The following is a 15,030-nucleotide window of genomic DNA, read 5'->3' as shown; positions in this document are numbered from 1 at the left end:
ATTTCCATAAACAACATGCCAATAAACAGAGGCACAGATGATTACTTCCCCAGAGATGTAGAAGAATCAGGGGGAAAAAAATTGTGGCATTCAATAACCTGAGTTTGCTTAAGGAATTCCAGGCTGATACCTTCTTTTTAGCAGCTCACAAAAATTATTTGCAAACATAAAAAGGATGAACATAAAGAAAGAAACTATGCTAACAGCAAAATAAATATCTATCCAAGGATTCAAACATCTTAGATAACTCTTGGCAAAACAAAATACTGCAAAAATGTGATACCTATTTTAAGGACGATTTAAAGACACCTCCTCCCCAAAAATACAAAATGGAAGATTTTTGAATCTAGGCCAGTGGTGGCGAACCTATGGCACGCGTGCCAGAGGTGGCACTCAGAGCCCTCTCTGTGGGCACGCGCACCATGCCCCAGAGATGGCAACTGTCCTCTTCAACCAGCTGCCCGCTAACTCACCGAGATCCCACATGGCCAGATGCATCTCAGCACCCATGCGCTCGCTGGTCTCTGTGTGCGAGGGCCAATGGTGTCAGGAAGCAGCCGCTCCGGCCCCTGTCTCACCTTGCCCTGTGACAATGGCACCCCTGCCCTGCCTTGCCTTGCCTCAACTCACCCCGCAGGACGAGCCTCCTGCCCACCGCCCCACCCACCAAAGACCCCCTGAATCTCCCCAACCTTGCCCGGCCCCCACAGGCATTCCTCCCCAGGAGCAACATCAAGCTGGGCACGCCCACCCATTTGCCATGACCACTGTAGCCACGCCCACCCAGTGGGCCGTGCCCTCCCAGCACCGGGCGATACATAAGTGGTTTTGGGTTGCAGTTTGGGCACTCGGTCCCTAAAAGGTTCGCCATCGCTGATCTAGGCTGTGATCAGCTACAAAACTAATATAAAAGTTGACAAGATAAAACAAGAAAGGAAGGATTTACCTTCAATAATTCTCTGTTGTTGCTGCCGGATATCATGAAAGTCAAGCCCTCTTGTTTCCTCAGGCTCCTCCACAAGCCATGGGTTTGTTACTTCTCTTCTGACCCCACCTGCCATTAGGCTAGACCTAAAAATGGGTTATTTAAAAACAAATTAATGCTCCTATCACTGATATGATTCTGATTCCGATTCTGCTGACAGCATATTTAGACTAAAGCGAAGAACAGTGGAGATCTTTGGTCACCACGATGTAAAAAAGATGTACAAAGAGTATAGAGAAGAACAACAAAGATGATTAGGGGATTGGAGGCTAAAACATACAACAAACGGTTGCTGGAATTGGGTATGTCTAGTTTAACGAAGAGAAGGATGAGGGGGGACATGATAGCAGTGTTCCAATATCTCATGGGCTGCCACAAAGAAGAAGGAGCCAAGCTATTCTCCAAAGCGCCTGAAGGCAGGACAAGAAGCAACGGATGGAAACTAATCAAGGAGAGAAGCAACCTAGAACTAAGGAGAAACTTCCTGATAGTTAGAACAATTAGCCAGTGGAACAACCTGCCTGCAGAAGTGGTGAATGCTCCAACACTGGAAGTTTTTAAGAAGAGACTGGACGGCCATTTGTCTGAAATGGTATAGGGTTTCTTGCCTGAGCAGGGAGTTGGACTAGATGACTTCCAAGGTCCCTTCCAACATTATCATCATCATCATTTGGGGGATCCAATTATGCAATATATCATTCATATGTAAAAACATTGTCAAAGATCAAGTATCAAATGACCCCAAAGAGAAAAGCAATTTAGTATTTAATTCAGAATGAGCATCTGTAAAAGGTATGGTTTTAAAAAATATTTTAAACACTTTGGGGCATTCTTTTCCATATCTCCTTTAAAGTGTTAGGGACTGCAACAACAAAAAACAAACAAACAAAGAAAACAAACTAATTTAATTACAAGAATCTTTCTCAATTTTTTCCCCCAAGACTTAACAAAAATTCTCATTAAAAATCTCGCTACCCAAAGTCAGCATGAGGCAATGGAAAAGGAAAGCAAAAATTTCATTTTCAACAATACCCTAAATTCCTATGCAATCTTAAAATCAAATGGAAAACATGCAATGCACATGATGCTTAAATAAGCGTAATATCCATTGGCTTTGTACTTTTATTCCAAATAAGCAAGCAAAGGATAAAGCTGAAGCTTCCTTTCTGACCCCATAATAGTGAGAATAATATTTCAAAATTTCTATCACCTTGAGAAAAACAATTTTATTGCCTGTTAGCATTGCCTAAAATGAAACTGCAGTTACAGCTCATACACCTCTATGTCTCATACAGTACTGGTATTTTCTTTCTTGATTCTACCTTTGAAAATCTCTGAAAACACCCTACATCCCTGATACTCCCTGAAGCCAGCTGCACACTCTCCCCTATCCAGTAGCAATCTTTTCTGGCCCTGACATACTTGCGCTACCCCTCAACAGACATCGGTGCATCCTTATGCAACTCCAGCCAGGTTTACACTTGTGCCAGCCACTCACTCACTCTCATTCACACTCCCCTGCCTGGCAGCAGCCACCCCAGTCTCTGAGCACTTGTACCACACAGGCTACTTGTGCGCCCTCCCAACCCAGTCACAGCCATTTACCTGCCTTCCAGCTTACTTGCAAGCCACCTGGGACTTGTGAATCCCTGCTGGCTTTCCTAAAGAATTTGTTTGTTCAAAGCCAGCAGGAAGTTGTAAGGAGGTCTTCACTTAATGATTGCAATTCTCACTTAATGGTAACCATAGGGACCAGAATTTCTGTCACTAAGCAATGCTGTCACTTGATGTCAACTTTACAACCACATCACTTAGCAACAAAATTCTGGTCACAATTACCATAGTAACGCAAGATTTACTGTAGTGCTTTTCCACCTGCCTCTTATTAAAATGTTAAGGACCAGTTATCTGGAATGGGGGGGGGGGAATGCAGATTTAAATTATTCACACTTTGCTTTGGAAAGCTTGTATCACAATGAATTAGTCACGTTTAAAAATACTAAAGCAACAGATTAGGACAACAGCTGTTCTGAAAATCCAAACTATTTTTGGTTCCTTTACAACAGTGGTTCTCAACCTGTGGGTCGGGACCCCATTTGGGGTCGAATGATCATTTCATGGGGTCGTCAAACAACGCAGTCCGCCATTTTTTTCCCCTTTTCCTTAGCTGTGCTACTCCCTTTTATTCTATTGGCTTTCAAAAGCCAATAGGAATTGTCCAGGCTGTCTCTGCCCTGCTGAGCCTGCCAAAAGTCCCATTCTGCAAATGGTGCTGTGCCAGTTGAGTAGTCCTCGACTTACGACCGGTTGAGTAGTCCTCGACTTACCACCAGTTGGGGATCGCGGCATTAAAAAGGTTGAGAACCACTGCTTTACAAACTCAGATGAAACTAAAGCTTCAACTGATGATAATCTAAGCCAGTGGTGGCGAACCTTTTAGAGACCGAATGCCCAAAATGCAACCCAAAACCCACTTATGCCTTGTCGGGTGCCGGATGGGTGTGGCCCATTGGCTGAATGTGGCCAATTGGGTGGGTGTGGCCCATTGGCTGGGTGTTGTCACAGTGGTAACAGCAGACTGGGTGGGACTAAAAAGTTCAATCAATCAACTCCAACTTGCAAGATCTTTTTTTTTCCTGCGAGAAGTTGAAATTGACTGATTGAACCTTTTTTTTTTTTTTGCACACGGCGGCCTAAAGCAAAAAGGTTTTATAAAACCCAGATGAAGGCCTAGGACTAGGGTGATGGCGCGTGTGCCCACAGAAAGTGCTCTGAGTGCCGCCTCTGGCACCCGTGCCATAGGTTCGCCACCACTGATCTAAGCATTGATCTGTAGATGATTACAGGTTCAGAATCTATATACTAATAAAACTCTGATTCCTTTAACTGAAGGAATACCATAAGGAATACCATAAGGCAAAACCTTTTGAACCAAGATACCTCATATAAGCTAACTTATGGAATGTATCCAAAATCTGGGGCCAATGATTCTCATGAAATAGAAATTTGGCAAATTTTATAAAACATTTTATGATATAAAATGTTTAAAACAGTTTCTGACACAATAATGTCATAAAATATTTCCTGATGTTTGATTGTGCCATGTAGTTCAACATGGGCTATTTTCAAGGTGGGTCTATCTTTGAATATATCTCAGCTTTTCCTGTGAATGCAGTACAGTACATTAGAAATTCTGTCACTGTTGAAGGCATTGAAGAAATATCTCTGAAAAGATAATTCAAGGAGTCATCAAGGCTATTCTAGTATCAATTAAATGAATAAATTAATAAAATAAATTAAATCAATTAGGAAAAAAATTATTAAATCAGCACTACTAGGTTAATAATTCAATCGATCAGCTATTACAAATGATATCTTTGTTAATTAAGGAGAATCCTTGAGGACCATTTAGTTATTTGGCCTGACTTGAGACAGCAAGTCAGGATTTTAAGATGTTAAAAAAAACAAACCCTAATCAGTATCATTCAGATTGCTAAGCCAAACCTTAGAACAAGAATGTAAGCAAACAAAAAGGACCATGTCATCTAGGAAGGAAAAGTGTAAATCCCAAAACAAAATCAAAATGATCTGCAACATAAAGCAATAGTTGTTATCAATCCATTGGGTCCATTCAGAGGTTAAACCTCTGGAAGGCCATGGGCTGCCATCCCTGCAATTGTATGAGCTTTTTGTTCACTTTTAAAAAATACCAACCAAGCTTTCCAGCCACAGCATTATTTCTTTGCCATACGTTTTCCCCCAAGGCCTGCCAAAAACAGCAGCAGAATGCAGAAATAAAGGTAAAATGATGATTGCCACTCAACCTGAGGTTTATTGTTCAATACAAAATCTATTTCTTTCATAATGGGAATTGTAAAGGTATTATATTCATATAATGATTGTCATTACTGGTACAGTAATTGGTGTTAAATTGGTATTAAGAGGCCAAGGGCCAATGGGAGTTTATGAGTTTCCAATATTATATTCACCCATCTGTCTTCATGATTTAAAACTAACATTAAACCCTAACTTCAGAGAGATGGGAGGCATAGAACTTTCTGCTGTGGTAGGAAAGAATAATCTGAGATGGGTAACCTCTACTCCCAGTTGGGAGATAAAGGAAGAGATACAATTTAACATTAATTCTTTTTTAAACTATTGTTTTATTGTATTATTATATATCACAATTAGTACATTATACTATTTGGCAGAATAGTATTATAATTATTAATACTCTGATGATTTAGATAATTTTTACTTTTAAAGGTAAAGAAACAAGTTTATGACAACATTAACCACGATTTCAAAAGTGATAATGTTCAAAGAAGCATGATGTTGCATGAAGCTGAGAGTTGCACTGGTAAACAACTGCAAAATGCATTAAGCTATTGATGATTATATAATGAAGGTTTCTATCAAGCTTAATATTTAATATTAAGGTCTCCATTGTATTATACCCATTGTTGTTTATGCATATTAGGAGAAAAAAGTTAAAAAGCTATTTGGTTTCTAACTTTTCCTTTGTTACTCAATCAATTTGCAATGTTTGCAAGAATTTAGACCCTCTTAGAAACCATATGGTAGGTGTTTATATTTGAGAAGCTACATAAAATATTGTATATATGGGAACCACTCTGGCTTGAATTTGGTTAAACTTCTGTTATGAATACTTAACAGTTAATTTTTCCGTTGCTACACATTCTTCAAGCTTAAAATCCCAATTAGATATCATCAGAATTGCGTCTTTCTTCCAAAACTTATTCTTAGAAAATTATTATATTTCTTATTCAAATATTCTGGGTTTACACTTAGTAAAAATGGCTGTTTCATTTCAAATTTAAATTCCAAAATTTTCTGTATTGTATTATATATGTCTTATTCAGTACTTTTGAAGTTTTTCTAGCATGTCTCCCTCACATGATAAAATGTTCTTTCTGTTTCCTAGCATGGCCAATATTTATTTCTGGAAGGTTTGTCTATCTGAGAGATTATTGGCAGTAATTTATAATTCTCAATGTGCCTCATAACATGCTTAATTCTCGGAAAAACGTATCTTCCTTGCAAAATTTTCCAAGATATTTATAAGCAAATCTTTAGTTCCCATAATTTGTGGCTCACTCCACTATTTCAAAGGAATTTTTTTTTGCCCATTTTAAAATACCAATGTCAAAAAGAAAGATGTAATGGCATAATTTTAATACAGCTGTTGTTCTTGCTTTGTTTGTGACAAATTATCTCTACCATCAAAAAAAATCTTTTTGACAAGTTGAGTAGACCCTTCATACCCAACAGAGTCCAGCTTCCATCTTCTGATCTTCCTCTGTATCATTTTGGCAGTGTGAAGATTAAAGCTTATCCAATTAGCCACCCATGGCTTTTGCCATGTTAATCGCTTAAATCTTTGAAATCTTTACAGCAGAGTGGAGTGTGCAGATATCTTTTGATTACAGGAGCAGATTTAACTAATTAAAAGGCTTAGCAATCTGCCCAAATATAAAAGATGTTGAGGTTTATAATTGAGAATTGTGCCTCATTTTAACAAATGGCAGCTTATCTTCTCAAGTATATTGTTTCAGTGGTTTATGGTTATAAATTTTCCCAAGTAAAGCAGATTAGTCATTCAGAATTTTCCGTTGACTACGGCCACACAATGAGGCTTTCATTTAGCAAGGATTTTAAAAATTAGTTGTCTACATAATCATACTTTCCTCTATGGATAGTAAAATACAGGCATAGCCTTTGAGGCATTCTAAGTGTTTCAACTTGAATTCACCAATTGTTATGAAATGTGATTTATGCATTTTGAAAACTCCTGACTATGAATAACAAAAGACTGAAAGTTCCAATGTCTCGTTCCGAGGTGCTATTTTAATATTTGCTGAGGTGGTTTATCAGAATATATTCTGATTACCTACTTTCAACAGACCATAATTTCTCAAATGCTTGGAGCAAGGTTTTCCAACATAGTATATGAATCTATTCTGCCCACACCCTTTTACCATTAAAATATGATAGATGTAAATTATATTGTATTATATTGTGTAGCTAGTTGAATTCTTTTCACCAAAAGCTTTTCAGTAATGCTTTTATGCACTTAGTTTCGATTCTGGAATAGCTCTACAACTCTATTGGGGCTCTATAAATGGTGGTTTCCAGGAATATAGCTCTAATAAATACTGGTGCTGCTATTATTGGTGTTTTATTTGGACAAGAAACAAGCGTTTAAAAAATATTACAGTAAATTAGAAATAGGGACAATTGTTATGAATATATTATCCTTTCAGAGAAGTAAATGACAGGACACCTAGAAATGGGATGGTTCATTGAAAAGCAAATGAAAGAAATAGTTTGAGATGAGATAACTCTATTCCACAGTTATGCAAATATTTTGGATATTGAGGATTGTCTCCTAAATTAAAGCTGAAAACACTGGAAAGTAAACTCTTTTGCTACCACATAAAGCAAATCACTGACCTGCACTGTGGCCAAGTTGTCAATTAAATAAGAAGAGTACTAAAACGATTGTAGCACAACAAGAGAAGTTTCATTAAAGTAGATTTTGAAGGACATACAGGGAAATGTACTGAATATTGACTAAACCTCAAGCAAGATTAATTTTGAGAATGCTTTGATAATTCCATATTAAGAAATATTAATAACATGGAATTGTGGAAGCATTCTCAAAATTAGTATTGTTTGAAGTCAGATTTGTTAAGACTCTGGGCAGCTTACAAAATATCAAATAGCACAGTATAAAACACAATAGTCTTGACAAGACAGCCATAATAATATTTAAAAAAAAAAACAAGAAAGGGGCTTCACAAGCAATCTAATTCCAGGTCTGAGTACACAGCAAGGCCTTAAAGTGATTTCCGGAACACTTACAAAGAGGGGGGGCATACTTACCTCTGGGACTGTTGTTCCAGAGTGTAGTGATTGTGATACAGGAGGCACACTTCCTCATTGCCACAAAATTTTAGCACACCCTTTGCCTAAATATAGCAGGTGGGCAGAAGCAACTAGAAACAAGGAGTCCTTCAGATATCTAGCCTTCTGAAGGGCTTTAAAACTGATAACCAGCACCTTGAAGTGCACCTGGTTGCTTGACTGGTAAGCAATGCAGCTCGCATAGCAATGATGACCCATGGGCTTAATAAGAAGTACCTGTTACTGACATGGCACTTTGAACCAGCTGTAGCTTCCAGATGGTCATGAACAGCAGTGCTCCAATTGTAAGCTGACTAGGGTGTTAAATAACCATCTGAGAGGTCTTCCTGATCAAGGAAGGGTACAACAGATGAACTTGTAAAAATCCCTTCCTGGCCAAAGCCTCCATCTACTCTTCAAGCAGTAGCTACAAGTCCAGGAGAATCTTCTACAAGTTGTGCACCTACAGTCTCAAGTGGGAAAGTGCAATTCCAACCCAGACAAGCTGTGTAAACATCTTCAACCTGGGGGACCCAAACAGTCATAACCGGTCTTGTCAGGACTGAGATGAAATCTGTTCCTCCCCACCAAGCTTCCAGACACAGGCTTAGTACATTGGCAGCTTTACCTGTGCAGTCCAGGGCTGAGATGGAGCTGGGTATCATCACCATACTAATGACCCCAAAGTGATAAGTGTTAAATAACCCTTAAAAGTTAAACAACTTTTTTTAAAATAATTCTAGAGTCCTAAAGAAGCTAGAGCTCAGCAAATACATTCAGGTGAAAAAAACATAATCTATGGAAATCCAGATATCAAAGGAAAACTGATACAGCTTTTGTTTTCAAATAAGATAAAATAGGCTTGTCTTAAAAAAAAATTAACTGGGAAGAAAGATCTACAAGTACCATAACAATTACAGCATATAATCGTGTCTATGTTTTGCTGAAAGTGTAAAATTTCTGAAAATGTTGAAATAAAAGAGAGAAAAAAAATATTGATATGTCTCAGGAAATTGTAACGTATTCAATACTTACCTTTTTTGCCCATTTCATGAATTATGCATAAATTATTATGCACTCTGCATGAATTATTATGCACTATGCATAAATTATATGTATGAATTAAATGTGCAAAATGGAAATGTCCAATTTATTCAGACAATTATAAACTGGCAAATAGAATTTATTTTTACATTTTTAAATTTTTGCTACAAATATTAACTACAGCAAGTTAGCTTTAAGGAATAGCATTGTAGCACTCCTTCATTTCTGCCGATTTAAGAGAAGCGGTTACAAAATAGTAACAATGAAAACAAAAACAAACCAGCAAAGTGATCTCTTGTGACCTCACTTTCCTCAGGGAAACAGATTCAGAAAAAAAAAAATCTTAATCTTAACTAATGCAACAAAAGTGGCAAAACTGCAAAAATATTGAAGTATCAAATAAGCTGTTCAACTTGTTTTATGCTTGTGTGCATCTATGCCCAATGGATACTGATGTTATTATTCTCCTATGCAAAAGGAAAGATAAAAAGAGTTACATGCCAATTAGTCTAACTGGACCTGGAAAGCTGTTTGGGAGAACTCTGGATCAGAAAGAGATGTGACAATAGGCAAAATCTGGCAAATGTATTCAGCTTCATATGAGGCAGCAGATGTTCATAACGAGAAATATATTAATGTAAACGTTTCTTGTTTGGTGATGTGGAAAAAACTTAAAAGTTTCCATTATAAAATGTTTTGTATAAATAAGGAGCTGAAGATTGGTTGCTGAATATTGTAAGAGATAAATATGATGGAAATAAAGCATGAGAAACAATAAGTGGAATGCTTAACATATTATTCAGCAGTAAGCAGAGAATAAGACAAGAATATGTGATGTCCCCTTGAATGTATATATGAGTAAAATGTATGGAATACTTATGGTGACATAATAGACATGGACATATGTGTACTTTTGAATGCAAATGATGTAATGTTGTTAGCTGGAACTCAAATAATTTGTAGCAAGTATTAATGTATGATGCAATGAAGAACACCAGTTTTAAAATGAATGTAGCAAAGAGCAAGGAAGTTCTGTTTGGTAGGGAAGTGAGCAATCATATGTTACATATAAATGGAAACAACTAGATTAAGTGTATTAATTTGTCTACTTTGGTACAACAGCTCCTAAAATGGGGAAATGGATGGAGAAATTCAAAAATATGCAAATACTGATAAAAACACAGTGGGCAATACAGTATGTGGCCAGTTTCAAGGAAGGAATGCTTGTTCAAAGGTGCAAACTTGTGTATAAAAGCATACTTTTGCCCATTTGTTATAGAAGTGAGAGTTGGTTATGTCAGACCATGAAACTTGGGGACTGCAGCGGCAACAGGATACTAAAGATGCTTGCTCACTAATTTATTTATTTATTTATTTACTTATTTAATTTATTAGATTTATGTGTTAGAGGCAATTGTGGATTTTTATGTGTAAAATAGGAAGAGATGGTGTCAAGGATATGTGGGTACTTTATGAATATGGACTAAATGCAATTAGTTCATATACTTATAAATGGATAAGTATATGGACTTATGAAAAAAATCTGAAATGATTTGAACATATATAGAGACTGAAGAAAGATCAAATCATAAAACAAATATGTGAAGTAGTAGTGAATGGATTTAGATGCTGAAGAAGAAAGCTGTGGTTGGATGTAACTTATAAGATCTTCAAAAAGAGATGAAAAGTTTAAAAATAGAAGGGAATGTAGGAAGTGGTAGCAGGATGTCATGGAACAAGACAGTTTGCAAGGATATAAGAGTGTTGGTATAAACCAGTTTTAGTTCTTTCCTTCCTCCCCCCATATGTTTAATTTGTCAGGCCTTCTACTGCTTGCTCCTTTTCTGCATAACACTGCTTACTCAAAAGAAAAAAAAACAGGATAAATACATGGATTAGCTTTTGAAAGAATAAATATTCATAAAGATGAATTATTTATGGTGTAGAATGATTTTCTCAACGGTGGCATGTTCCCACTACTGGCAGTTCATCAGAGCTGATGCTTAACAATGCACAAAGGTTTTTCCCCCCCTCCCCCCAAGCAAGTGTTTCATATAAATAGATTCTGAACCTGATGTTATTGGAGTGGGCAACAAGCAAACAGCAATAAGGAAACAATCAATCAGAGTGAAAGTCAGAAGAGCTGAGAAGATACTGTACTAGTTACCAAGGCCACAGAACAATTAATGACATAATCTCCCACAGTACTTCTCTCGGCAACGACAACAAATCAGAATATAATTTCTCGATCTAAAGTGGCTTAATTTTAGTATATAGCATTTAGTATAAATCTGTGAACTATTTTAAGCTTTTAGAAAACAGGGTAGGGGATCAAAATCCGAACAGTCTTTTTTGCAATTTAGCACTCCGTATCAGGAACGCAATTGTGGCTAGTAACAATAATCTGAAGAATAAAATATAGTGACCAAATATTGCAAGACTATATTGTCAGTACAGAACTCACTTCTTGCACTGATTTGCCTGATCAAATGTGTAGCAGTCAGCCCTTCTTCTGAAGTTTGTTGACACTACCTTCACCTTCAGATATGTGAGAGTCACAACAAAGCAAGAATAAAATGGTCGTTTAAGAACTTAAAATGTCAATTTGTAGCATATAATTCTAGATTTCAGTGACTGTACTGTCAGCTTTTCTTCCCTCTGCCTGTTTCCAAACAGAATGTCAAAGAACACAAGGCCATTCTGCTAAGATTCAACTATGCACACCTATTTATTTCTTTTCCATGGATTTCCTTTTCTTTCCACCACCCAATACATAATATCTATCTTTGGTATTAATTCTTGCTTGCCTTAATCAATTTCTGTGTCCATCACTGGTATTTCCTTGACTGAAATTCCCATGACATGTGGCATGCAATTTGGTAAATCTGTTAAGAATCTAGGACAATTTTCCACAACCAAGTTGCCATGGTCAGCTCACCACAGGACAACTCACCAGGGGACAATTCAACGCTGTATTAATCATTTATTTAATCAGTTACTTTTATTATTGGCAACATTTTCATTGAAATTATTGTAACTCCTGTATTGAATTAATTTTATTATTATTGGCCACGGTTCTGTCAAAATCAATTTAACATTTGTATTTGTTGAATTGTCCTGTGGCAAGCTGGCCACGGAGAGTTGTCCCATTACGATCTGTAATACAGGAATCAACCATATGAGCTATCCATGTTTGTGAGAACAGATATAAATATTTCAATCGTGAAGACAGGTGAAATTGATCACACATGTGTACAAACACACACGCAATTACGACAAGCTAGCTGCTTCTTTTCTTACGATTCTGTAGCTTTCTCCAATTGTTATTTCTAATTTTCTGAAGCTTCCAGAGTACCAGTCTGCAATTTCCATTATTTCTAAGCAGAGATTGGAAGAAACATGGTAATGTGGTTACAACCTTTATAATGAGCTTCCCCTGAAAGCCTTTTTATTCTACCACTGTTTTGTTTACTGTTCAATTTCAGACCATTTGATTCTCCTCAACTTCATCTTTTATTGTTTTATTATTGATATTATAGCATCAGTCCCTTTATGTCATGAGGAAAAGAAGGAAGAGGCAGCAGACACCTTCAGGAAAAGATTTCACCTAAGCCAGGGCTTTTCAACCTTTTCACCCATTGTACCACTTTTAGGATATGGCAGTATCTGAGTACCACCAGTCACCTAGCAAGGTGTCAAAAACTTGATGACCCCCCCCAAAAGGAAAAAAGTGATCTAGTACAGGTAGTCCTCAATTTGCAGCAGTTTGCTTAGTGACTGTTCGAAGTTACAATGGCACTGAAAAAAGTGATTTATGACCATTTCTCACATTTATGACCATTGCAGAATCCCCAAGGTCATGTGATTTACATTTGCATGTTTGGCAACTGATTCATATTTGTGATGGTTGCAGTGTCCTGGGTTCATATGATCCCCTTTTGCAACCTTTTGACAAGCAAAGTCAATGGGGAAACCAAATTCACTTAACAACTGTGTTACTAATTTAACAACTGCAGTGATTCACTTAACAAATGTGGCAAGAAAAGACATAAAATGGGGAAAATCTCATTTAACAAATTTCTCACCCTTTCTCCTTTTATATCAGGGGTGTCAAACCAGATTTCATTGAGGGCTGCATCAGCACTGTGGTTGCCCTTGGGGGATGGGGGGGTGGAGGGGCAGGGTGGATGCAGCCTACTGAGTGGGCGTGGATGGAGTGAGTGTGGCCTACTGGGTGGGCGTGGCCAGCTCTACATCGTTCGTGTCAATGGTGCCTGTGGGGGCCTGGGCAGGAGTGAGACAGATCTGAGGGTCTCTGGCAGAATGGGGTGGGACCAGGACCACTTGCAGGTGATGAGGCATTTCTTCATTACTCACAAAGGGTGACACCTCCCCAGTATGCACCCAGGGGGCGGGGCCGACACGGCAGGGGCTGGTTCCTCGCTGTTTCCAGATGGCCTTGTGGAGCTAAGACTGAATGCGTTTCAGCATAGATGGCCACCACAAAATTGTACATTGGCTCCCTCCCGTCCGGCCTGGGCCAGGGCCAAGGCAACAGGGGCCATTCCCTCACTATTTCCAGGATGGCTTCACAGGCCACATGAAACCACTTCACGGGCCGCATCTGGCCCCCGGGCCTTGTGTTTGACATGTCTGTTTTATATCCTCTCCCTCCCCCGCGTCCTTTTATATCAGGGGTGTTGATCTTGATTTCATTGATGGCCACATCAGCATTGTGGTTACTGTCGGGGGGAATGGGGCTGTGTGGCCAGCTCTACATTGCTCAGGTCGGGGGGCGCCTGTGGGGGGATCCAGGGGTTTCTGGTGGAGAGGGTTAGGGTTAGGATCTTTCCCTCCCTCCTTCCCTCTTTCTCATTTGCATCTCCCTCCTTCTCTTTTCTTCTCCCTTTCTCCTCACAGCTTCTCTCACAAAAAGCCTTTTCTTTCTCACACACATGTCCCTCCAAAATCCTTCCATTCTCACACACACAAACACAAACACACACACACACATACACACACACACACACACACACACACGTCCCTCCAAAATCCTCCCCATTCTCATGCACAGGCCTCTCCAAAGGCCTTTCCTCTCTCTCTCACACCGCTTCTCTGACAAAAGCCTTTTCTCTTTTGCCTCTTTCTCCAGTGTCTTTTTTTCTCTCTCTCTCCTGCCAAAACTGCCTCCTTTTATATCCCTTCCTGTCTCCGCCCCCCCCCTCCTCTTTTCTCTTCCGGGTGAGCTGGAAGTGCCGATCCTGGGGCTTTTGTCTCGACCCAGCTCTGTAGCTTCTCTCACGGCAAGCCCTGCGCTGTGCCACTTTGGCTCATCCCCTACCCTCTAGGCTGGGTAGGGCCGCGTACCACCTGCCAGGTATCACCGGTTGAAAAGCCCTGATCTAAAAGCAGAAAGTTGTCGAATATATCACAGGAAACATGCCTCTCCTGTAACTAACATCACCCAGGTCATTTCTCTGAAAAGTATGACCCTGTAGAGTGGACCAAGAGGCTAAGATCACAAGTCAGCAACTTATATACCTTTTCTACTTTCTGACAGAGGACAACCTTTTCCTTCTCAGACTGTTGCTGTGTGCTCAGCCATCAAGCGGCTCATACAGGAGGAAAACGAGGGCTCAAAGTTAAATCTTTGAAAAAAACCAAATAGACTAGATTTTATAACTACAGATAGTCCTCGCTTAACAATCATCTGTTTAGTGATCATTCAAAATTACAACAGTGCTGAATGAAGGATTTACAACCTGTGTCCAAAGTTACAGCCGCTACAGTGCCCCAACAGGCACACAATCAAAATTCAGTGCTTGGCAGTCTGCTTTCACTTACAACCAACTATGGAAAAGGGGAAACTCCCCTCTATCTCTGCCCTTAAACGCCCAGCAAAAAGAGGCATTTTAGGACACTGAAGCTGAGCAGATGCCTTTAGAATTTTTGTGTCTTCTTTTTTATAAAGGGTCAGGCTGGGTGCACCACATAAGCAGTAAACGGAAGAAAACAGTGAGGATCAGCTGGAGTAGCAAAGTTCAGGTAGCACAGATGGCTTGGATGGGGCTTCC

At 38.9% G+C, this 15,030-nt stretch overlaps 1 protein-coding gene across 2 annotated transcripts in view; it reads right to left on the bottom strand.

The window, feature by feature from the left end:
• The window catches only part of STX8 (syntaxin 8), a 92,432-nt gene that overhangs the window by 68,836 nt on the left and 8,566 nt on the right, over positions 1–15,030 (bottom strand). For both annotated transcript variants that reach the window (XM_039355095.1, XM_039355096.1), the window contains exon 5: positions 947–1,071. In XM_039355095.1, coding sequence (XP_039211029.1) covers positions 947–1,071 — 125 coding nt within the window. The remainder of the gene's footprint in view (positions 1–946; positions 1,072–15,030) is intronic.

The sequence above is a fragment of the Crotalus tigris genome, unplaced genomic scaffold (genome assembly GCF_016545835.1).
Source record: "Crotalus tigris isolate CLP2741 ecotype Arizona unplaced genomic scaffold, ASM1654583v1 scf7180000018599.1079084, whole genome shotgun sequence".
Lineage (NCBI taxonomy): Eukaryota > Metazoa > Chordata > Lepidosauria > Squamata > Viperidae > Crotalus > Crotalus tigris.
This window is presented reverse-complemented; position numbering and strand designations above follow the sequence as displayed.